Source organism: Clupea harengus, chromosome 17, assembly GCF_900700415.2.
Source record: "Clupea harengus chromosome 17, Ch_v2.0.2, whole genome shotgun sequence".
NCBI classification, from domain to species: domain Eukaryota; kingdom Metazoa; phylum Chordata; class Actinopteri; order Clupeiformes; family Clupeidae; genus Clupea; species Clupea harengus.
This window is the reverse complement of record NC_045168.1, coordinates 22,924,639-22,949,313: the sequence shown is the minus strand read 5'-3', so window position 1 is coordinate 22,949,313 and position 24,675 is coordinate 22,924,639. Positions and strand designations below refer to the sequence as shown.

Genomic DNA, 24,675 nt, shown 5'->3' with positions numbered 1-24,675 from the left:
TGTAATGTTGAAAAAAATCCATTGGGTAAATTGCTTCATAGGAGAGAGGTTCATCAGATTACTGGGAATACCGAGTGCTCTAAGCTTTGTTGTTTAATTAATTGAGCCAAATACTGACAACAAATGTGACATTCATGGGGGCTGATGAGAGATGTTGTTTTTATTATTCCGTTCGGTTCTCACTGAACCTTCAAACCTGCATGCCTAACTCCGCACCTGAATTTTGCATTTCTTTTTAGTGTTTTCAATTCAAGGTTTTAAAGTATGTGGGGTTTTGTATCATTAGTTGAAGTTAAGTGCATTTAGACAGCATCTAAAAACAGCGAGATACAATCATATCAGAGGATTACATCAGTTTAACAGGCATTATGGTTCATTCCAACATTTAGATTATACATAGTACATACAGGGTTTTTCATGTATTGTAATTCAATTATTGAATTATCCACATCAGTGCAATCAGATTTAAGAAATTACATCTCATCAAATTCATTCTGGATAATTACTTGTCACCCATTTTAAGAGAAATCTTTTGATGTCAACATATCCTTGATTGACAGCTGTTATATGTCAGCTATATTAGCACACAGTCAGCCATCTGCCAGTCAGCCAACACCTCCTTCCATCTGGAAGCAAAAGTATGCAGCACTCACATCTGATTACTTTGGCAACTTTAGCATTTCTCTTTCTCCATCTGTCTGTCTCTCTCTTCTCTTTAGTTTATCTATCTGTCTGTCTCTCTCCATCTCTTAAGTTTATCTATCTGTCTGTTTCTCTCTCATCTCTTTAGTTTATCTGTCTGACTATCTATTTTCTCCCCTCACTCTCTTTCCACCTATCCCCACTCTCTCTTCTAGTGTCTTCATGTCGCTCTTTCCTCTGCCCTCTCTCCTCTCTTGCTCCCTGTTTCGTGTGACTCTATCTATCCGTTTCAGTGGCTCTTTCTTTCCCTCCTTCCCCTCTCTTTCCACCCATACTCCCCTCCACCCACCTCAGTCTCTCTAGTTTCTCTCCGTCTTCGTGTTACTCTTTGTCTTTGTCTCTCTGTCTTTTCTCCTCTCTCTTTTTCTGTCTTTCCATCAGTGACTCTTTCTGAATCTATCTTTCTTTATTTCCTTTCCCTCTCTCTCCACCCACCATCCCTTATCTCTCTCTCCTCTCTCTCTCTCTCTCTCTCTCTCTCTTTCTCTCTGTTTCTCTCTCCCTCTCACCCTCTCACACAGTGAAAACAAAGCAAAGAAAGACAGGCTCATTTTATTTACCACATTTCATACACAGAGGCAATTCGATGTGCATTACATAAATAAAAGCAAAAGGAACACCCAAAGAAAAAATAACAGCTTAAGAGTGAAAAACATTAAAAAGATAAAAAAAAATATATAATAAGAAAGTACCGTGTAAATAAAGTAGAATAAAAACACAGTGGAAGTAGCCCCAGTGAAGCCCACTGGCCATTGTGAGAGTAATCAATGAAACATGTCCTGTGGCTCTGCCTTCATCACGAGTCACAGCTGACACCGGGCTCTTTGTCACTCCGCTGGGGCCACAGGTCGCCTGCGGGGGCCAATGCTCCATGGTGGCAGCCATGCACACACACGCGCGTACACACACACACGTGTACACACACACATGTACACACACACGTGTACACACACATATGCAGCCTCTACATCTGTCGGGCCCCGCGCATGGCGCGCGTTTGTCAAGGTGACATGATTACTCTCTGCGACACATCCTCTGCCTCCACCTCCTCCTTCTGCTTTCTCTTCTCCTCTTTTTCTTTCGGGCTCTTTCACCTCAGGGGTGAGATAGACACAGAGGCCAGCACCACACCACCAGCTTTCCTCCTCCATGCGAATCACAGCGTGATGACAGCCTGTGCTCTTAATAGCTAGGTGCCCTCATCTTATCAGTTCTGGGGATTCTCATTATTGCAGCTAAGGCAAATGTATGAGGCATGCTAATGATGTTTTATCTGCGGTGCAGAGGAGCTATAGCTGCCACAGGCATCACTCTGTCCAAGCGGGATAATAATGAAAGCTCAGAGGTAATGCGAGCAGCCCTCGCCACAATTTTTATTAAAACACTGCAAGGAAATGTTGAGAATTAGATATAGGCTGCTGATGAGAGCAGTGAGGCATACAATTGTTCACATAGTATGTTGTAAGGAACAGTGATGTTTTATACAGTGATACTTAAATTAACTTGATAGTTGTATCTGGATAGATATTCGGCATATTCATTCAACCAGTTTCTTTATTTCCCATATGCACAAGAAGTTGCAGGGGTGCCACAGGAACCTATTTTTGGGGGCACCATGATTCTCTGTAATCTAGCCAGAGGTCTGTTGGTGTCGCGCGTGATTAGCCTGTTAGCACCTGTCGCAACATGGACCCATTTCCCCTGCCACAAACCTCCTGGTTCTGCCAGGTTCCTTGCTCTCTGGGTGGCATGGATCCCTGGAGCCTGTGGGGGTGGGAGGGTTGATGTCATAGAAACAGGCTCATTATCCTCGCCCAGATGAGCACCACCATAAAACGCTGTCAGTGCTAATGAAAGAATCCGGCCTCCCATATGCCACCTCCAGCTCAACACGTCACCTAGTCTGATGCATTTGTTAACCGATCTAATGTTTGTGTCTGTGTGTGTGTGTGTGAGTGTGTGTGTGTGTGTGTGTGTGTGTGTGTGTGTGTGTGTGTGTGTGTGTGTGTGTGTGTGTGAGTGAGTGTGCACACACACATTGTTTTTTTTCCCTTTTTCAAGTGAGCTATATTTGCCAGGCAAATGTGAGGTTGCCATGACATGATCCTCCGAATGGAGAAGAAGTCAATTTATACTGATTGCAGGGGCGGCGCCAGGGGGGGGCCAGGGGGTGCTATAGCTCCCCCTGGATTAGCCATAGCACCCCCATAGCACCCCCAAGAAAATAATGGTTTATTTATTATTGTTATTTATTTTAATTCTGCGTTCTTAATTTAATTTATTGTGTGATAATAATATTTCAATCACAAAAGAAAATAATAACAGATTGAAATGAACAGATTGTTCACGTAGCACGACAGAGACACGTCGCATGCGTGAACGTTGACGTTTCCTGACGATTGAAGGAGTAGTGGTAGTATCAACAAATTCACAATAATGGATCGGTTTTTGATACCCAAAATTCTACGAGTAGAAGAATCATGTGACGTTGAAGAAGAAGAAGAAATGCAAGGGGTATCTGAATCTGATTTAGAAGAAGAGGAATGTCGTGGTCAAAGAGATCAATCCTACACCTCTACTGAGGGTGCTAGCCATGCTACACCTGGTCTGCTGGGTTGCCCGGATTTTGCTTTTCCAGCATAGTTTTGTTTGCATTTTTGCCTGTTCTTTAAGAGTTGTATTGTACAATGATACAATGATCTAGCTCTGATTATTGTGGTTTTGAGTGCCTACTGTTTTGTTTCATTCACTTTTAAAAGGGGCCTGCATCTTTACACCGTTTAAGATTTAAGGTGGAACGGTCTTGTTAGATGTGTAACATTAATGAATGCGGTCTCTTTTTGGGATTTTTCGGGATCCGCCTTAAAAAATCAGAGATTCTAGCCTAGGACGAGCAGTCTGTCTGTGCTAGCCAGTTATCCATAAGCTTCTATGTTTTTATAGCCTGGATACCAGACCGAATTTAGCCCCGCCCACAATGTTTTTGGTTGGGAAGTTCGGTCTGGCATTACTCCATTGAGGAGAAATGATCTGCGGCTCGATATCGGCCGTACCAATCAAATTGTTAAGGCGGGCTTTATACGATGATGGACAGATGATCAACAGTAACGTAACCAACCACGTCACCAACACACGAGTTGAATTCGTTTTCAACAAACATGGCTGCCGCTGGAGAGCTGAAATGTATAGATTCGAGTCCATTTAGACATTGACAGTGCATTCATTTTGAAAGAGGAACAGAGAAACGCGATTAAGGCATTTGTCAATCGAAAAGATGTTTTTGCCTTCCTTCCTACGGGATCCGGTAAAAGTGTAATGTATCATCTGCCCCTGGTCACATACTACGTTGTTCTGATTGGTTGTAGGTAACCAATTGAGCGAAGAGGCATTTTTTCTCCTGGTTCGGTTGAAACACGCCCCATAATCACAGCCCAATGGAGCGATATCAGACTCATATTCTGACTAGAATTATGAGTATGACATCGTCAGGCTAATGTTTTTATTGATTGTGACCAGAAATAATATATACTTTTTGAAAGCATTTCTGACTCTTTGACTGTTTTAGTTCATTCTATCTGCTATTCTAATTTGCCCCCTTTAGTTTAGAATGTATTGAACTATTTATGTTTAGTTTAATTTGTCAGACATGGTAGTGGTGACCTGGTGGTCATCTGGCGCCAACTTTAACCCCCAATGAAGTAAGTGAAGTATTTGGGATTGCGGAATCTATAACATGCTGATGCTGCATGCATTTTGTCAGTGACCGTCGCAGAGGAACACGGCTATGTGCGCGTCTGTCGGAAGCAGCCTAATGATAATAATAATAGACCTACGATCGATTTGTATGGCGCTTTTCATGGACCACAAAGACGCTTCAGAGAGCAAACATGTAAACAGATATGACGATATGGTGGGGAGGTGTTGTAGTAGAGAACCATGTGACACGTATGATATCACCCTAATTTCATAGGACCCTCGGTAAAACGCCGAGCACCCCCATAGCACCTGCAGCAAAAAATCTCTGGCGCCGCCACTGACAGATTGTCTGCTGGAAATAAAACAGGTGGCATAAAATCAATTTGAGCCTGGATTCGTATTCATCTCCATTGTGATTACAGATGTGTTTATGATGAGAATGTCTGGAGTTTTGATTTGCTTCTCTTTAGTCACTCTGTGAAGGTCTGAGGCTCCATCATATTTGGATCATTTGGGTTTTTTTTTTTACTGTCTCTTTATAAATCTGTTTTAGGTTTGCTTATCCTATGAACACATCTGATGAATACAAATGCAACCACAGTAAAGACACATTCCATTACAAATTATACTTGCTCACCATCATGCAGGCAGCACATTACAATAAATCTTTTTGAATGGCTATAAGCGTTTTACCTTACAGTCGATCGCTATAAGCGTTTTACCTTACAGTCGATCGATTTGCTTCTCCCAAATGCCTTCCCCCAAAGTTTCCCCAAATGCCTTCTTCCGTAAGAAAATAAGAAATAGCCAGTTTTAGAAAATCTAATCATTAGTTGTTCTTCAACCCTGACTTAGAAGAGTATACAAAATTAGAGCACAGGTTATGGTGCAATTGGTGAAATTAGTTTTCGAAAGCGCTCCAATTAAGAGGAATACGTCGTCCAGCCTAAGAGAGACTGAACTCAGCCCCTGCTCTCCATTTCAGCGGGGAGGATCATCCATTTAGTGACAGTTCATCTGTGCGAGCATGAGCCCAGCCGTGTGCTCGGAGAGGAAGAAAAGGTCAAATCCCCCTTGAGTGGGAAACCTGTTTGTCCTGCACAGCTGGAGGGTGGGCGAAGGAGGCACAGAAGGAAGGGGCTGAGGGTGGCGAAGGATCGGGAGGGGCGAGCCCAGCACTGCTCAGTTTAGTGAGGAGAAGAGAGGAAGACTGAGAGGTAGAGAGAGAGAGAAAGACGAAGACGGAGAGGAAGAGAGAGAGGTGGGCATGGGTAAGCCAGTGGGAAGCTAATGAGAAAGAGAGCAGGGGAACAATTGAGGTGACTGAAGGTGGCAGAGTGAGGGTGGGGGGGTGGTTTGGTGGAGGTGTGTGTGTGTGTGGGGGGGGGGGGGGGGGGGGGGGTAGTCAGTGCGCCTGCTGTGGAGAGTGAGTGCTTCATCCTGTAACTGGGAGGGGTGCGGTGGAATACCAATGTGCCCAAGCATGAGATTGGAGTGCTAATAAGCGACATGTGGGCAGTGATCCTTGCAGTTCATTTCTTTTCTCCTCTCTCTACCTCTTCCCCAACCTCGGCCCTCCCAATACTCCTCGGGAATCCGCACCAATTACCCCACAGTATTAAATCCCTCCTCCGTCCATGTGGTGGGACAGTTGAGTTTACAGTACGTCCCCCAAGCGGAATTATTTATTCAAGGCTCTATGTCCCTTTTCCGTATAAAATGTGAATGACTTTCAATCCTTCATGAGATGTTTGAAGTTTTCTTTCTTCGCTTTGCATTACATTAAAACACCAATTACCATCCTCTGTAGTCTTTGCTGACATTTAGATTAGGAACTTTGCTAACTAGCTTTAAATTATGTAACAACGTTTGCCTTGTTTCCTGTTAACTTTCCTCGCCAACGATCGCTTTTGCATGCTGAGGAGCAGGCGGCGTTACTGAAAAGGAATAAAGGGCTCTCTTTGTGCTTAGGCCAGAGAGATCTGCTATTGTTTGATGCGCTTGGCGCCCTCATTAGGTCTCACGTGTCAAGCCTTTGGTAGGGCCCGCTACTCTAGTAGTTGAAAGCAGTATGTACTCCTTTCTTCTTCTTTTTCATACATCGCTTTTGAACCAATGGCACGGCATACCAATGCATTTAAGGTAATTTAGCAGGAATTATACAGTCCTGGCTACTCCCTGCCGTGTGCTAAAATTGTAGATAATCACGCCATGTTTCATATCATTGCGTATGGTGACAGGTAGGGGAAAAATGTCATACGGCATTCAGGGGAACAAAAATCCACTTTTCTTTTTCGGGCTTTGGTGGGAAAATCTCCTCTGATCTCCAGGTTAAAAGGCAGGAGGAGGTACAGCCCATGAAAGACAGATGAACATGAAAAGCCTAAGCCTGGCAGGAAATGTCTGAGAAGTTTCTCATTTGTTTCTCCAATTACTGTCCAAAAGTTAACATCATCGTTCTATGGACCATCCATCTGTAAGTGTATCAGGTATGCATATCGCATTAATGATGTCAGGAGTTGTTAAACTCAGAGAGACTTTTTTTCTAAAATAGTCAGATCTCTTCGGTGTTTCCGTTTCACACTTTCATTAGCAGCATAATCAGGGACTGTGTTGGATCCGGTCACACACACCCAGTTTAGTGATGGAGAGTGTCTGCTCTGCTGTGGATCTTGTTCTGAAGCCCCGTGTCATGCACTGTATCTGCTGCGTGTCCTTCCAGTGCCCTTCCCCTCCGCTTTGGCTTATCGTCTTTGAACATCTGCCTTGGTGGCAGGTTGCAGACGAGTACCCGTCCGTCCCCAGGCTCACCACTGTTCCTTTCTGCAAGTTCAATTCCATCCACTTAGCTCCTCTGTACGCTCCTTTGTCCTTCATTCACGTTACATGCTGTTGTTAGTTTTCTTTTTTTTTTTCAGTTTTTTTTCTTGGCTCTCCCGTTGGGCAAACAAACAGGCAAAGTCAAACAGCTGATTTGTTTTCCTTTTTTTCTTCTTCTCTACTTCCCTGTCCATTTTATCTCCACTCGCTGAGCTATTTAAGACAGAATGTATGTCCTTTTCTAAGATAACATCACATCATCACAACAGTGTCTTCAAGTTGAATTGAGGACTATTGACTATTTTCAATGATATTCCCTGTTTATCAAGTCTGACCGACGCAAAGACTAATGACTAAATAATTGGATCAGATATTGGATTGTTCTGCTGGTTAGTTCTGCCCTTATCTGTCCACACCCTCAGCCACTCCACCTTCCTGTCCTGGTGTGGTGGTGTGGGGACCTGGGGATCAGTCCACCGTGTCCACCATCACACCACTGTGAACTGTAAATGAACCAAACTGACCGGCAGTTATTTTTAACCGGACTAACCTGTTATTTTTATGGCTGCCTCAGTTTATGCCCCAAAATGCATTTGGTGTATCCTCCGAGTCTTAAAAAAAAAAATAGAAAAGTCATCTGGTATGAGTCCTTGAGAGGCTTCCTGCCGAAGGGCACTTGGCAGGCACTTTTCAAATAAAAACACCATCCAAACCGAATCCTCGCTGTAGGAATGACAATGCTATTTTTCAACTGTTATGCTATTTTTGAGCAGTATATCGTGCTATGTTGAAAACTAAAAAAACTGCAGTAGAAAAAAACAACTGTCTGACATACACATAGTTCAGTTGGCAAGACACACTTTAGTCATCTATTGTGGTGTGTGGCAGTGGATTTATGTCGCCACGCTCATCACTCACTCGTATTCCGAGAAACATGAAGGCAATTTCCTGGAGTTGAACCACTGATGCTAATGCTGTGTTCTCGTGCTTCCAGGGGCAGGCGGATGGTCTCCGCTCGATAGTGATCACTACCAGTGGCTCCAGGTGGACCTGGGGAGTAGGAGACAGGTGACCTCGGTCGCCACCCAGGGCAGGTACAGCAGTTCAGACTGGACCACGCGCTACAGGATCCTCTACAGCGACACGAGCCGCAACTGGAAACCATACCACCAAGACGGAAACATATGGGTAAATTACATTCTCTTTCTCTCTCTCTCTATCTATCTCTCTCTTTATCTATCTATCTATCTATCTGTCTATCTGTCTTTCTTTCTATCTGTCTATCTGTCTATCTGTCTATCTATCTTTCTCTCTCTATCTCTTTCGCATACAGGATATGATATAAGGATGCTGAGATTGAATAAAATGACCTTGTAATTACTTTCAGCTCACTCTGTTATTGTTGGTTGCCACAAAGGAAGTGATTGTGAGTGAATCAGGGGCTGAGATAGGAGTTACAGTACAGTGATATGCAATCGTCTGTTGAGACAGAATGGTCATTGCCACTTATGAGATGTGACTTTTCGCTTCACCCTTCATTGACTCTGTCTTTCAGCAGCAAGACAGGTTTGAGACAGGTTTTTTTTGTTTCATCAGCTACAAGATTGGTCTAACCAGTTTGTAAATATATCCGCAACATCTGATGGTTGTTTACATGGTACTAAGAATATATAATATCAGACAAATGTCCCTGCTCCTACAATTAATTGGCCATTAATATGTTGTCTATCAATTAGTATCACAATGCATTTATTTACATTATTTGTTATTTATATGGAAAGATTATGTAACTTGTCAGAGCTCACTTAATGGTTATATGGTCTCTGTGCTTGGTCACACAAGATTTACACCTGTAAGAATTAAGTTAGCATTTTCTGATGAAAGGCGTCCATCAGATTTGTAACAAAACCCATTTTGCATTTCTACCAGCATGTGGATTGGTGAAATCACACAGAGGCACTTGCACTTGTTCTTTAAGTGAGACAAAGCATTTATGCCCTGTTGAATTAGCACGCCATTGAACAAACAAGCTGTGAAGAAAAATATGGGTTTGAAAACCCACTCTGTGTGGTTTGCCTTTGTGTGAGCTGCCCCACCCATTTTGTTTGATTGTCATCGGGGCTTTGCTGAAACGTTTCTTAATGAACCTTACGATGATGTGAGTCAAAGCAGAAAACACGCCCTTCCTCTCTCCCCCTCGAGGAGCCTAGGAGGTGATGATGATGATGATGATGATGATGATGACGGCACTGGGCAAATGAGGGCTGAAGGCTCAGACGGCAAAACTAATTCAGTTTTTTAAAACCCTCACAGCCAATCCCTCACAACATCTCAATAAGTCATGCACCTCTGGACGCAGGCTTCGGCTAAAAGCTGCTTCTGTGAAAGGAATCAGCAAGAGACCTTGTGGTGAGGGAGGGAGGATGCAGGGGTTTTGTTTTGCCATTCCGTGAGGGTAAGGAGGCCTGCAGTTTCTCAATACACCACAGAGGTACTCACGGATTGCCAACACATCTCAGATTAATGCTTGGCTGCTTGTCTTGCAAAGAGAGCAGACGTGGATGTGAAAGGCTGACAGTGCAGGTCGCATGTAGATTACAGATGACACAGTATTAGCTGAAATATGCCTTGACATACTGGCCTATCATAAAACATACTTATCTACATACATACATACATGCAAACATACATACATACAAGCACATACGCACACTCTCACACTCACACTCACAGACACATACATACAACACACGCACATGAAATATACACACACATCTTACATTCATGTTGATATGCTGTCACAGCTATGTACTCTGTTTACCCTTTGCTTTGAAAACATGAACTTAAAAGCAGAGGAGATAGCTATCGTCAGGTACATTTTCTGGCTGTGGAATATGGCCAGTTACCCAATGTCTATGGTAGGGATCTACTTGAATCCAAATATTATTCAGGGAAAGCGATGGAAACAGATATTCTGTTTGCAACATAGGACTTTGATTTCACTAACTAGTCGTTTCATGTACTACATGAGGTTAGAAAATACAACATTTGCCCCGATTTAACGTGACTTCCGGTAAACACGTTAACGCCCATTTCTGGATACAGATAAAGAGAAAGATAACTTTGTTGCTTGAACAGGTACGGATACAGATAATGAAGTTATCACCCCTAGTCTATGGTGCCGTTCCTGATTAAACACGATGTCCCTCAAACCATTTACGCTCACTGTTCATTTTACCGGGTACTGTGAGATGCTAAGTAATGGGGGGTGGGGGTTTGGAGATGACTCATGCTCTCTCAGTCAGTGTTGCCTATGTATTCATAAGAGTGGTCTGCCAGATGTCAATTTTCTTTCAGTGTTGGCCATGTCAAACTCAATCTGACAGGAACTTTTAGTGTGCCATTCTCCTTTGTGTGAGTCGCTTAGATGAGTCACTTAGCAGAGTGTGTTCTTCTAAGTGTTCAAAGAACCCACAAGTGCTCCTCGAACTAAGGTCATAGGCAGCATAAATACTGCTTGAATATATACCTTTCCTGTATTGTGGAGTGGCTTTGGACAAATGTGTTACATCCTATATGGTCCTTCTGCATAGCCTATTGTTTTGTTAATTTTACAAAGATACCCAACAAAGACAAACTCATCTTCTTAGGGAGTACCTTTCATTCGGATTGGCATTGTAGCTTTTTTTGACATTTCAATAAAGACAGACAGAGAGAGAGAGAGAGAGAGAGAGAGAGAGAGAGATTGATCATTGCGGGATCACTAGCCTTGCAGTCTCTCTGGGGACAGAGCTGTTCATCTTGATTATTAGATGTGATGCATAATTTAATGTATCAGCAGAAGGGAACCTGGTCTTCTCCTTGTCATGATAGGGTAATGAATTCATCTCCGACATTTCTGATCCTGCTGACTTTGAGTGCCTTTTTGATAAAGCTGAACTTCCAAACTGTGCATTCAGTATAATATGCGTGGTCCACAATGACCCCGCTAAGATTGGCAAACCCCTAAACTATGTATGCTCTGTTCATGTTTCAGTCAGGGAGATGTATAATATTCTGAACAGGTCTACAGGTCACCACACACAATAATAATCTCGCAGGCATTTGCATACTGTTTAATTAATGGCAGGCCTGCTATTTCATGCAGACACAGCCATTGTGACACTGCATATTGTGACACCAAACTGCCGGTCTCGACACTCTACGCTTCACAAAAATGATTCTCTCCGCTGACATCGTAGGTACTCTATCTTTAGGTCTGTCACCAAGGGGTGCTTCTATCTCACCATTACTGTGTGTAACCTGACTGGGGGGGGGGGGGGGGCAAATAGGACGAATAGGTACAATGAGGACTGTGTACCACACTGTGTCCCGGCCTACATTATGGCTTGACAATGGACTATTATGTGGCAATAGCAATGTGTCTCTCTTTTTCCATTGCTGCCATTTTAAAGGGGCATTGCCCTTTTCTTTTATTTTTTCCCTCTTTTTCATCGATGGGGCTGGACAGATATGTGTCATTCCTGCCTGCTTCCAGAAGGAAATAGAAGTGTGGAATTTGCTCTAAGAAATTGGATTACAGATTTCCATTTCCATTAAAAAATCCCTGTGGAAATCCAGGGAGCGCAGTTTTCAGATATTTTCATCATGTGACATGCCAAAGAATTTCTACACTGGTTCACAATGCAGCACTAATTAAATCCCGCTTTGGATTCTTTTCTGGGTTCATTTTATGAAATGAATATTGATTATATAAAAAGAAACCTATAATGAAACGGAGGAAGCTAGACTGATGACAGGTGTATCTGGCTTGTGACCTGTGTCTCGCAGTGTATCTGTGGGCGGAATACTTATCTGCCGAGTGCAGGGGGTGTATAATGTTCTCCGTCTCCCTCTCAAACATAATATTCTCCACATATATCCCTTTTTGATTGGAACAGGGCCATGTACCAACAGATGGTTTCACCTCGCTATTCCCCAATGTGACTTTGAGCGCACAGGTATTGTGACGCTGAATTTATTAGATGATCTGTACATGTTCTATACAAAACCTACATATATATATATATATATATATATATATATATATGTCACAACATGTAACATGTAACATTAATTCCCTACCCCAACCAATGTATGTAAATACAAATTATTTGGGGTTTTTACATCAGAGCTCTTGAGTTTGTTGAATGCTGAAATGGCAGAGGGTACAAATCTTCTGCTAACACGAGTTCTTTTCCATTTTCAAAGTCTTGTAACTGCAACCGGACACTAGCAGTGTGAAGAGTGGATTCAGGGGATAATCAGTGTAATTTGCTATTATTTGCACCAGACGTGTGGGGACTCTTTCATTGATTTCTGACAGGCTGGGAGTTGAAAGGCTGATGATTTTGGAGGCAGAATGTGTCATTTTGATGAGTTTGTTTTTGTCAGCGATGGTTAACATTGTGAAAAAAAGAGGGGGAGCAGGATGGGTTGAGTCATGCTTTTATAAAGTAACAGAAGAGGGTGGGGGGCAGCAGACAGAACTCTGAGTTCATGCATTACATGGAGTCTTTCCTGTGAGCATATTTGGATCGGTGTGATGTGTTCATCGAAACTCAGTCAGTTGTCTATGATGTGTCTGAGATATTTGAAACTTCTTACCTGTTCAGCTGGCTGGTCATTGATAGAGGTGTGGTTCAGACCACATTCAGTTGGAGGTGGTTGTCATAGCACCACTGTGAGAAGTGTATCATATTCAAATTCTTTAGGACTTAGAGACATGACCTTTACCTCATGCTCAGATGCTGCATCCCCGTCTGTGTAATATATTGTGTGCTGTAGAATTGCAGCCACTTGTTTTAGTATGCATGTATATTCTTCCACAAGCTTTATGCCTGTAGTTGTTTGATAATATCATGAGGAAATATATATATATATGAAGACACCTTCACCTAAATGGGACTGGAGTTGCTTTGGAGGGGTGGGGGGTGGCGGGGGGCAAGGCTTTTACCTTAAGTACCTGCCTTTCTTGAAAATTGGATTTTGATGGGGCGGTTGCAACCCTCCTAGCACATCCCCTGTCTCTCCCCCATCTCTTTGCCATCAGCGAGTGTACCCATTCACACACACACACACACACACACACACACACACACACACACACACACACACACACACACACACACAAACCCTCCTTCTTGTCCTAAATGAAAGTGATGGCAGAGTTCTTACAGCGGCAGCACTTTCTCGCCCCAACAGTATTGTGGTGCTTCTATATATGGAGCACAATGGCCAAAGAAGTGTCTTCTGTGATTAATGCACTAAAACATGCAAATACAAAGTGCCAAGTCTGTCCCCCCCGCTGAGATCAGTAGGCGCCCGCAGGATATTGTCTTTGTAGCTGGGTCTCTATGATTCCCTTTCTTATAACAAGGGGGATCGGGGAGGTTTTTATTTATTTTATTTTTTTTAACTATGGTGCTTGCAGGCATTTGATGTTCCTGCCTTAGAATTCACATTACGACCCTCTCTCCAACCTGCCAGCAGGGCGTGCCAACTATGGAGACGCAAGTGAAAGTTGAAGGTCTGAATAATGTATGAGTGTTGTTAAAATTATTTCTGTACAACTATTGTAATGAGTTATCTGTCAGTTTAGCTTATGTCCCACCATGTTGACACATAGATAATAGTATGCATCGTACCACTTCTTGAATTTTAAGTGGACCATAACTTGGGCTTTGAAGAAATCAATTTGCACCTCCGCAGAACTACTTTGATTCTGGCTGGACCTCATACAGTAGTCTAGGCATCTTTTACAATGACTTCTTTGAACGCTTTAATATTCAGCCAGCCAGCAAGCTGATGGAATGCCCGTCTCTTCAAGAAAGTTGTTGCTTTTTTTCATTTCAGATAAGAGTACTCATTTCTTTTATTTCTCTATTCCAAAATTCCACTCCTAATTCGATAACGCCCATCAAAAGAAATGAGCAGTTCTTGTCTTTAATCCCGCTAGGACGTTCGGGTTCATTTAAAGACACTGGAAAGAGCTCCAGGGAAGTTACTGATGAGCCTGCACAACTAGACTGGGTTGTTTCGGGTTATAAAAAGGTACAGTTTTCCAAAGGCCCTCTCTGGCAGTCCAAATGAGTAGCATCCCTCTATTTGGTATGTCTGCAGTCTGTTGTCAGAAACGGCCGTCCCAGAACTTCCTGAAATCTCTCTCCAAGTTTCTTGGTAGGCAACTGAGATGGGTGACAGAGGAACTTTCTGACTGTCTGACACACATGCAGTATGTATCACACTGTCAATCTGGCACAAGTCTCTTCGAATGGAAGAGAGTCTCTGTATCATCCCTCAGAAGTGACCTGAAGCAGGTAAAAGAGAAGGCCGGCACCAGCCCCTGTAAGAAGAGAGATAATGGTCTCTGAAATAGCCGGCCAGGGCCTGGCTTTTATTCCTTTTGCAGCAACATTTCTCCTCCCATTCTCTGGACTACTGTTTTAAAACTCAAGGCCATGAGTCGGCAGGGATGTCATTAAAACAACCCAGCTGCGTCTTCACTGAGCAACTTAAGACATATATTATTACTTTATGTTGCCACCCCATTTCCCAAATATGCACTCAAAGTCTACCTAAGAAGCTGTCTCTCGTCGGCCATTGTGACATATGAAAGTAATAAAGGCTCTGCCCCAATGTTATTGAAAGAAATGAAATTCATTCTTTAAACAGTGCCTTATTAAATTAGACAATCACAAATATACGCCTCCTCCCTGCTCATTGCACATGGTCATTGTCGCCATGGAAATCTACTACTGCAACATAACTAAACATTCTCTATATGCAGAGAAGCATATATTCTGTAGGATGCACTTGAATGCAATGATGGTTTGCTGTCACCTAAATCGGCATTCTGATGTGGTTGCTATCAAAATCTACTGTAGCAGCAAAGATTCTAAATGTGCACAGCACCATATAATCTATATGAGGTACAAAAAGCATCGGTAGCAGCTTCGCTGTTTGGAGTCATTTTAAGTCGGTGTCCATCAAAGTAGTGCTTCCTTCTTCCTTTATGGTTTGCTCACCAATAATCTTCAGTAGATAATAAGATGGCAGCTCATTTCTCCAAGCCTCAAATCTGTGTGAAACCAGAAAATACTTAAGATTTATATTTCACCAGAGCGACGAATGGAACTCTAGCAGACGTTCCTTTATTCTCTGGCCATGCAGACACACAGGACAGAATCTCGATTCCTCAGGGATCATCATCTTGTTTTCGCACCGCCGAAAGAGGGGAGGGGGAGAAGAAACTCAATTTAGAAAACATGAAAGAGCCTGGCAGCACAAGTCTACTTGCTGAATAATCGGAATCAATGGATGTTATTGTTTATCTGTCATAAGGACTCCCGTGTAGTTAAACCTGGAAGAGGACTGCTTGTCAAGGGTTTGGGTATTGAAGCCCACATTAATTTGAGAAATTTGAGAAAAGATCCTCATTATGCATGCACTTTCAATGACAAATGTCTCACTCTTAGTAGCCACTGATCTAAGATTAGCATTCACAGTCTCTGATGGGCATCGTCATCGCTTAATTAGCCATTCTTAACATTTCAAGATGTGTCTGTACTCCCTTGACTTTGAACTTTCAAGGTGTTGTTGAAGATGCCAATATGGTGCGCTCACCTTCTAAAGCAGTCTGAATTGCCCAAGGCTTTTCAAAGCCATTTAAGAAAGAAAGACCCACAGCAGTCTCTGAATCCCAGTCACAAATGTGGCAGTAGCATTAATTATACCATGGGAAACCAATAAATGTGGAACGTCTGATAGTTACAGCTGGCTTGACACCTAAACTTGGGCCGGGCGGTTAATGAAAGGGCTGCTATCTTAGTTTAGCCTTTGTGTCTTAAATTGTGAAGGTGCTTGGTTTAGCAACGCGCCAGACAGCTAAGCTCTCAGGGTGCCTTCACATTTGGCCAACTAATTACACACTTTCTGACAGTTTAAGGCCTTGGTAAGAGTAAGAGTATTGAGAGAGAATTGAGTTCTTCCCCACTTCGGAGTACAGAACTTATATGCAAAGTTGTGATGAGAAAGCAGTTCACAGAGGGAAATGAGATAACACAGTGTTTTGAAGTACAATGCAGCAATAACCTGGCAAGAAAGAATTTCCTTTCATTTAGTTGCGAGAACTGCGGGGGGGGGGGGGGGGGGGTAGCTCCATACAAAACCAGTCAGCTGAGACCATAATGTAGAACATTGTTTGCCCCTCGAAAGGCTCCACTCTAAAAATACATCTATTAAAAGGTCATCATGTCAAAGTAGGGGAAATGGACTGATGGTCCCGAGAGACAGACCATTGAAGTCAAAGTGTTCTTCTTCACAGTAAGCTGTTGGGCAAACATTGAGGTTAGGTCCCCTCACAAAGTAACTCATGGTAGCAACTGTTCCCCTTCAAAAAGCTCCCTGGTTATCCTATAGGGTCCAGTCCTTCCAAGTCACTTTTCTTACCGTTCCCGTAATCCACATCATTTTCGCCTCTGTGGCGCTTCAGTGCTTATCTCCCATCCCACACGTCTCTTCATCTCCCCTCCTTCTCCACCGCTGAAGTGAAGGGGGACTAGAGAGATCTCCATCCCCCTGCATCTGACGACTGACCGCCCAGGCCCCGCAGGCTCGGGAGTGGAGGAGTGTTTCTCTGCATCTCCCCTCCTCTCATGTCCCCTTTGGTCCTGGTGCCCACCGACTTCAGTGAGAGCTGAGGACCCAGCCGACACTCCCTGCTACCCCCCCCCCACCCCCCCACTCAAACTTCAGAGATGGAGTAAATCCAAATGATGACCTTTGGGGGGGGGGGCTGACTGGAGAGGTGACTGCGTGGCATGATTTTGACTTCATGAAACTGGCAGAAGTGTGTATACTTCAATACACTGGTCACGTGCTTACTAATTGTCTGGCAGAGATGCCTGTCTCTTAAAACGTTCCCTGATTGGTCTCACCAATTGCTGATTACAGAGCCTAGATAAGTACAAATATACAAGCACTTTTTTCTTTGACTACTATCAGGATGTAAACACAGTTTACCTTAAGTATTTTCAAATGTATTGCTTACATAAACTGTATGCTTATGAAAAATGAAGTACAGTTCAAATTACAGCCAACTATTGCCACAAAACTGCAGAATTGCAGTGATGGTGAATACAATGACATCATGGACTTATAATTCATCGATATCTGTGTATATAACTCCTTGTAATAAGATCACCATTTTCTTTCCCCAGGCATTCACAGGAAACTCGAACACGGAGAGTGTGGTCCGCCATGATCTGCAGCATGCCATTGTGGCTCGATACATTCGCTTCGTTCCTCTGGACTGGAGCATGGAAGGACGCATTGGCCTGCGGATCGAGATCTATGGCTGTGCTTACTGTGAGTACAAACCTTCCCCTTTTATTTACTCGTAGATAGACTGATATCTGTCTATAACTTGTGGCTGAAAATCAGGTGCATGTTGCATGTTGAGAAAAGCTCTTAAGGAGCTCTCAATTATTAATCTTTGCGTACATCTGAAAGGTTATATTTCTTCATTTTTCATCTAGAAGATTTGAGAACACTGTTCACAGCTGAGCTATACTTGGCAGTGTTAATAACTGTATGAATTGTATGGTCACGGAAATACCACAATATCATAGAGGTCAGAAAGTTTCCGTTCTACTTAATGATTTGAACATCTGTAGTTTTTGTGGAGGAGCGAGAGTTTATTTGAACATCTGTAGTCTTTGTGGAGGAGCAGGAGATTGTTTCAACATCTGTAGTCTTTGTGGCGGAGTGAGAGATGATTTCAACATCTGTAGTCTTTGTGGGGGAGCGAGAGATGATTTGGCCTCACGTGAATGACATTATAAAGGTTAGCAATGTGGCATGGTCACATATTTATTTACTTCCAGATTGCATCTGGGCTCATATCCGTTTCCAAACATTTCCGGAGAGAGATTAATTAAGATGAAATTGCATACAAGAAGCGACAACACATCTCGATTTCACTAAGGGAGAGGGGCCATGACAAACCATCACATTCATCTTATTAAGTGTTGTTAAATCCATTTTGAGAACAAATTTCAATTAAGGCGGCATAAATTAGTCATATGAGTGACATGTGGGATCTTCTCTCGACAGCAATGCAATTTTCCGTCGTATAGATTACGCTCTTATCAAAGTGGAAGAATAGATGTGCTTCCAGATAGCTCGCTTGGAATCAGAGTGTTACAAAAGTCGTTTGGGTGTTTCCCTTAAGCATTTTTCTATTTACATCAAAGCAAGACTGCAAATACATTTCTTTCAGATGTGTGAAAAAAACAATATTGCAGTCACGCACACCACTTCTCGCACTGACTCTTGAAAAAGCGAGTGGGTAAACAAAACTGACTTGTGACTACTTCCAAATTTCTTTTTGCGTTTTATGACAGATATGGATGGAGCCTGCGTGGCTCAGATACGTATCATTTCTCAAAGCCGTCTACATCCTCGTGAAAGCCCTGGGATGCCGGTGATAATTTTCCTGTCAGGGAGCGCCTCGTCCCTATTCACAGGGCCGTGGAATGCCCTCACGCTCCTCCACATGCAGCCGATCGCTGACACTGATAAAGATGGACTGCCGTCTCAAACTGGATTAAAAAATGGAAAAAAAAGTAAAGAAAAGAATCAGCAACCCCCTCAACTCTCTCTCTCTCTGTCTCACTCTCTCTCTCTCCCCCTCTCTCCCTCTCTCTCTATATCTCTCTCTCTCTGCCTCCTATCTCGTCAGTGCATGAGTAAAAAATTATTAAATATACCATTTTCCCTTTTCCTCAGACTGCTTTCCCCCCCCCCCCAACGGACCGACTGCAGAGGGAGGGAGAAAAAATATGAAGTGAAATAAAAAATAAACAAACATGTTGCATGTGTGAAAGAAAATAGAGACACTCATCTTGGTCAGCGGAAGTATGAAAAAATGGAAGGGGAAAAATAATAATAACGGGAGAGAGATACGCGAGCACAGGCAGCCCGGGAGACACAGGACTGAATGGAAATGAATGTGGTTCCCTGACCTTGTTGATCAGGGAGAATGGATGAATGCGCCTCTGAGCCGACTCAAGGAGAAACTCGCCGGTGTCTGGTGGGTGTGGGGGGGGGGGGGGTGTTAGTGGTGGTGGGCTGGGTGCACAGGGGAGCATGCTGCATGCACACCCTGACACAACATGCAGTCACACATTACCACTGTAATCGTTTCTCGCTGAGCGGCGGATTGTGAATACAATTATTTCTCGTATGCGCCCTGTTCAAGGGAACCTACTTTGCCAGACACACTGGTCTGTTTTCGTCGGTGGTGTTAGGGTTAGTATGAGCTTGATGTAGGGCAGAGGCAGCCTGGCAACTGACAGCAGCCTGGGAAAATGCTGTCAGATGGCCTGAGTTTGACGTGCCAAATTCGAAGTGACACATGTTTATTGATCAATGAATCATTCATTAAAAACCACAATCTGCTATTTGACTTGCTTGTGTTCGGCTATAATCTGTGGAATCTGTGTTGTTTTCCTGCTCCCTCCTTCCCCTTTCTTTTTCAGTGTTCAAGGCTATCAAATATTTTATACCTAATAATCTTTTCACTATAATGCAAAAAAAAAGCATGGATGAGTACGCCTAATCTTGAGAAATGAGCATCTCATTCTCATTATTTCATAACATTTTCATCAATTTAACAAATCTACATGTTTACTTAAACCCATTATAGTCAAACAAAGTCTTTGACATTTCAAGTCTGAGCGCCTTAGAGAAATCCAGCATGAACTCTAAACGTTTGTTTTGTCGTCACTTACTAATTAAACCTTGGAAATGGTTGGACATCTGCAGAGGGACCCTTTGAAACCATTTTTAAAAGTGGATGAATACATTTAGCTCTTTAATACGTTTATTTAGCTTGTTCACAACACCTAGCATTAGACAGCCTGACTCATCTCTGATGCTCCAGCCTCTTTGCAACTCCCCATCATGTGCAGCAGACTGTGGAAGTCAGTGATGTTTGCACACTTTCCGGTGATAGCCAACAAAGGCTTTTTTCTTCCACTCTTTGTCTACACAGCTGGCTGTGGGGTTCCTTTCTCTTGAAGTTTTGATAGCACATACGATGAACTGACTGAACCCTCATTGCTATTAGATTGCACCAGCACTGTTGCTGCAAATACGATTGTCTTTTGAATGTCTGTATCAGCTACATCAAAGCTGTAACACTTTGGGCTAAATAATGTTTAAAAATAAAAAACTGACTGGCCCTCGCCCACCGGAAAAAAATCCTGAACTTCCCAATGGCCAGTCCATACCTGATGAAGTGAGTGAAGCTGGACTCTGCAGTAACTCTCCCCACTTGGCACTGCCAGTGATTAGGATTGTCAGTGATTTTCATAGTACTGTTTAAAAAAATGTAACTGCAGCAATGACATTTAAGACCTGAAGGACGAAGGCATTACCGGAAACAGGATTTTGTTTTATTTACAGTTGATATTGCATAGAATGTTTGTATGAGCTTTGGGTTTAATGAAGTGCTTAAGCAAACATTTATAATAGTTTCTTCTGCCATTTATGGAAATGTATAAATCTCCTCACCTCATGGGTGTTATACGTCTAAATATTTGTATAAGCCACCTGTATAAGAAAAAAACCTTCTCCTGAATTTGGGTTCCTTGGTTTGATTAGCATTTTGCTGTATCCAGTTTTTAATACTCTTTTTAAACATTTAGTTTTCATTAAATTTGCAGTTATTACAATGGGATTGGTCGGTTACAGAAAACAGTGGAAAAGCCTCTGGAAAAAAATTAGAATACATTTGATTTCATTAAAAACTATTTGTCTTTGTTGTAAAAGAATGTTGCCCACTGGGGTTAGTTTGGCAGATCTTACACTACAGAGAAATGTAACTATAGTGGTCCATGCTTCTCTGTAATCACTAGTCCTGTTATAATTATCTTAACTAATGAGGCAATGTTGTGGGATTTAAATGCTTCCTCAAAGGCTGACATTGCCAGTACAATTTTCCTATACCATCTGGTATTACAAATGATCATGTTGTGGTCAATAGCCAATCATAATGTTTCTATGTATTTCTATTACCACAGCAACCACGGGAGTAAATTGGGGGGGCTGGATAGAAGGAGGCTATAAAGCTTTTATGTGTTCATAAAGCTTAAAGGTATCAATCAGTGTTGAGACAGGGGTCAACATTCACCTGCCACAGAGCTGTAAGCAAGAGGGCTTTGTCAGCAGGTGGGAATGGGCTGCATTTCCCCTCTCGCCTCCCTGTAGTTTATCAAGAGCATCCAGCTGCAGTTTATCTGTGAATTGAACCGTGCTTTGCACAGAGCAATCCCGCGCCCAGCCACTCAACTCATCATTTACCTAAAATGGGCGTGACACCCAATCGCCTGTAAGCCCCACATCAACTACCACCTTCCCCCAACCTCTCAACCCACCACCGCTTCTTCGCTCTCTCTCCTTCTCTTTCTCTCTCTTTCTCACACCCTGCTGCATCCTCTCTTTTTCAGGGTCGGATGTGATTAACTTTGACGGCCAGGGGGTGATCTCGTACCGCTTCAAAATGAAGAAGATGAAGATCCTGAAGGACGTCATCTCCCTCAAGTTCAAGACGTCGGAGAGCGATGGCGTGATCCTGCACGGCGAGGGCCAGCAGGGCGACTACATCACCCTGGAGCTGCGGCGGGCCAAGCTGGTGCTGCAGATAAACCTGGGTGAGACTCCGGGGGGCCCTCTGTGACCCTCCACCCCTCCACCCCTCCCCCCCCCCCACCACCACCACCGCGTGTGTCAGGCAGGGCTGTCAGGGATGGGAAGATGGGCCAGGCTGATATGTACTCCCTCAGCCCCCAGAGGCAGACTGGAGCTGGCCTGTACTGTGGCCATGGGGGTTTGGTGGGGTCGTGGTGGGGTCGTGGTACCACAGTGTGGTGTGCTGCATGCAAATTTCTCAGGAGATGATAGTGGGGGTTTGGTTGAGTTTAGCTCAGTTGAGATCCTCGGTAACCTCATATATCCTCATCTACCTGATGGAATATGATGTCTGTGTGTGTGTGTGTGTGGGTGGGACGAGGTGGGCGGGTGGGGGGTAAATATACATCAAAGCAAAGCTAGAGATTAGATGGGTGATGCTTCACTTGAAGAGACCACTGAAGTTTTCATAGGTTTTCACCAAAGTAAGCTTGCCCCACAACAACATTACAATTCTCTTCTGATTCTCTGAGGTGCAGGGCAATAACTCCTTGTTATTTTTTGCTGTCTGGACAACAGGTAGCAATCAGTACGGCTCGATCCTCGGCCACACGTCTGTGACGAGTGGGAGTCTCCTGGACGACCATCACTGGCACTCGGTGGTGATTGAGCGCTATCGGAGGAATGTTAATTTCACCCTGGACCAGCACACGCAGCACTTCCGTGCCAACGGGGAGTTTGACCACCTTGACCTGGACTACGAGGTAAAAGTGCGCGAGGGAATGAGGGGCCCGCTGCGGTCAAACATGACCCGAGGCTAGGTTTGCAAAAAACGGCCGCTGACTGACAGCATACTGGCTGCGGGCAGAGGTTCCATTACACAAAACAACACCAGACAGTGAAAACATGGAGAAGAACAACCATTTGATGAACACTGATCAAGTTAAACATAATCTTGTTTTTTAATTTCTATATTTGTATTTATATCCCTTCCACTAAATCCATTACTTGTGTTTAGTTAGGAAATGAAACATAATGAAACAGATTGTGAATACAGTAATATTATACTTCCTGGTTATACTAGCATTCATACACTAGTATTCAGCATCAATAAAATGGCCATACACAGTTGCCAGATAAAATACAGTAATGTCCCTCGCTCAGTCCCTAATCAGGTCATTAATTAGTTCTCAACTCTTAAAACAATACAGGGGTCATTTTAAACTTCGTAAGTATTACACTAAGTCTATAGTCACAGTTCACATTTTCTATTCCAAGAGCCACTGTTCTCATGCAAGACTCTCTGCCATGATCAGTGTGAAACTCTAGGGATTTTGCCCCATGACAGTATGTGTTGATACCACGGAAATGACATCTGCCTCCTAACACTCTATAATCCTTTGCAGTAATTTCTTGTGGGACTGTAACATGATCAAACGGCTGAAATGAATACAAATGCTTTATTTTGACAGTTTGTGTAGATAGACATTTTATGCGTTGAAAATGAAAAATTTGCAATCGGTAAATAAACGCATCAATAAATACACTAAATACACACATAAGAGAATAGTGCAGCTAATGTGGTTAAAGATTAATGGAGTCCAGTTAAAAATCTGTTTATCTGATTGGCCTAGAAATAAACCCATTGATGTTCCCAAATCACTTATCTGCGCGGCTGAACCAGGGACCACTTAAAAACAACAGGCTAATTGAGTTAGATGCATTCTGCTATTTTTGAGTTCAACTGGATTTTGAAATACCTCAAAAAAGTCCTGGTATGATTATACCTGGGAATAGAGCTAGAGCTCTGTAGAATATTCTGTGTCCCTGAAATTCTCTTTATTTTAAGGTAAGACTAGCCTAAATTAACAAACAGGGGCGACAGACAGACAGACAGACAGACAAACACACACAGAGATAAAGACATACTGTACATAAAGATAGACAGGGCTGTTTGAATAATCTTTTCTAAAGCCAGGTCACTGAGGAAGTACCAAGGCTTTGTCCAGTGCATTTTATGAGATGCTCCTCTCCTATGCTCTCCTCTTCTCTCCTCTTCTGTCCTCTCCTCTCCTGTCTGCAGCTGAGTTTTGGAGGCATGCCGTACTCTGGCAAGCCCACCACTGGCGGCAGGAAGAACTTCAAAGGCTGCATGGAGAGCATCAACTACAACGGCGAAAACATCACCGACCTTGCCAGGAGGAAGAAACTGGATGTATCAAGCTTTGTGAGTCTTCTTTGTTTTTTCTGATCATTTTCCTTTCCATTTCTGTTTCAACCTTTTTTTTTTTACCCAAAATTACCCAAAACCTATTTACTCTGGACTTTAAAATGAAATGCAATTTCATTGAGTTAGTGAGGAATGCATTTATTGACAGACTGAATTGAGCAATTAAACATCTCAGGGCCATGAACATTTATAGTGGACCCATTCATTCTCAGCTGAGTTTAACTCCCAAGACTTAAGCTGAAGACAGTATCCCACTAAATAAAAGAGGTACACACCGTTATAAAAATTGCCAGGCTCCTTTTCCACTGAGGAAAAACAAAGGGGAAGTTCTCTAAAAGAAGGAAGGGAGGGAAATCACCACAAACCAGGGGAACTTTTTTTTCTACACAAATAATGCATTAGTGAATTTCCTTACTGCATCATTGTAAGGTCTGTTGAATATCAACGTATCAATGAGATTCTGTATCCTTCTCACAATCCTGTATTCTGTGAGG

At 43.0% G+C, this 24,675-nt stretch overlaps 1 protein-coding gene across 2 annotated transcripts in view; it reads left to right on the top strand.

Annotated features, from left to right (window-relative positions):
* The window catches only part of cntnap2a (contactin associated protein 2a), a 270,768-nt gene that overhangs the window by 99,820 nt on the left and 146,273 nt on the right, over positions 1-24,675 (top strand). For both annotated transcript variants that reach the window (XM_031584073.2, XM_031584072.2), the window contains exons 3-7: positions 8,213-8,406; positions 17,478-17,625; positions 21,771-21,974; positions 22,531-22,715; positions 24,035-24,178. In XM_031584073.2, coding sequence (XP_031439933.1) covers positions 8,213-8,406; positions 17,478-17,625; positions 21,771-21,974; positions 22,531-22,715; positions 24,035-24,178 — 875 coding nt within the window. The remainder of the gene's footprint in view (positions 1-8,212; positions 8,407-17,477; positions 17,626-21,770; positions 21,975-22,530; positions 22,716-24,034; positions 24,179-24,675) is intronic.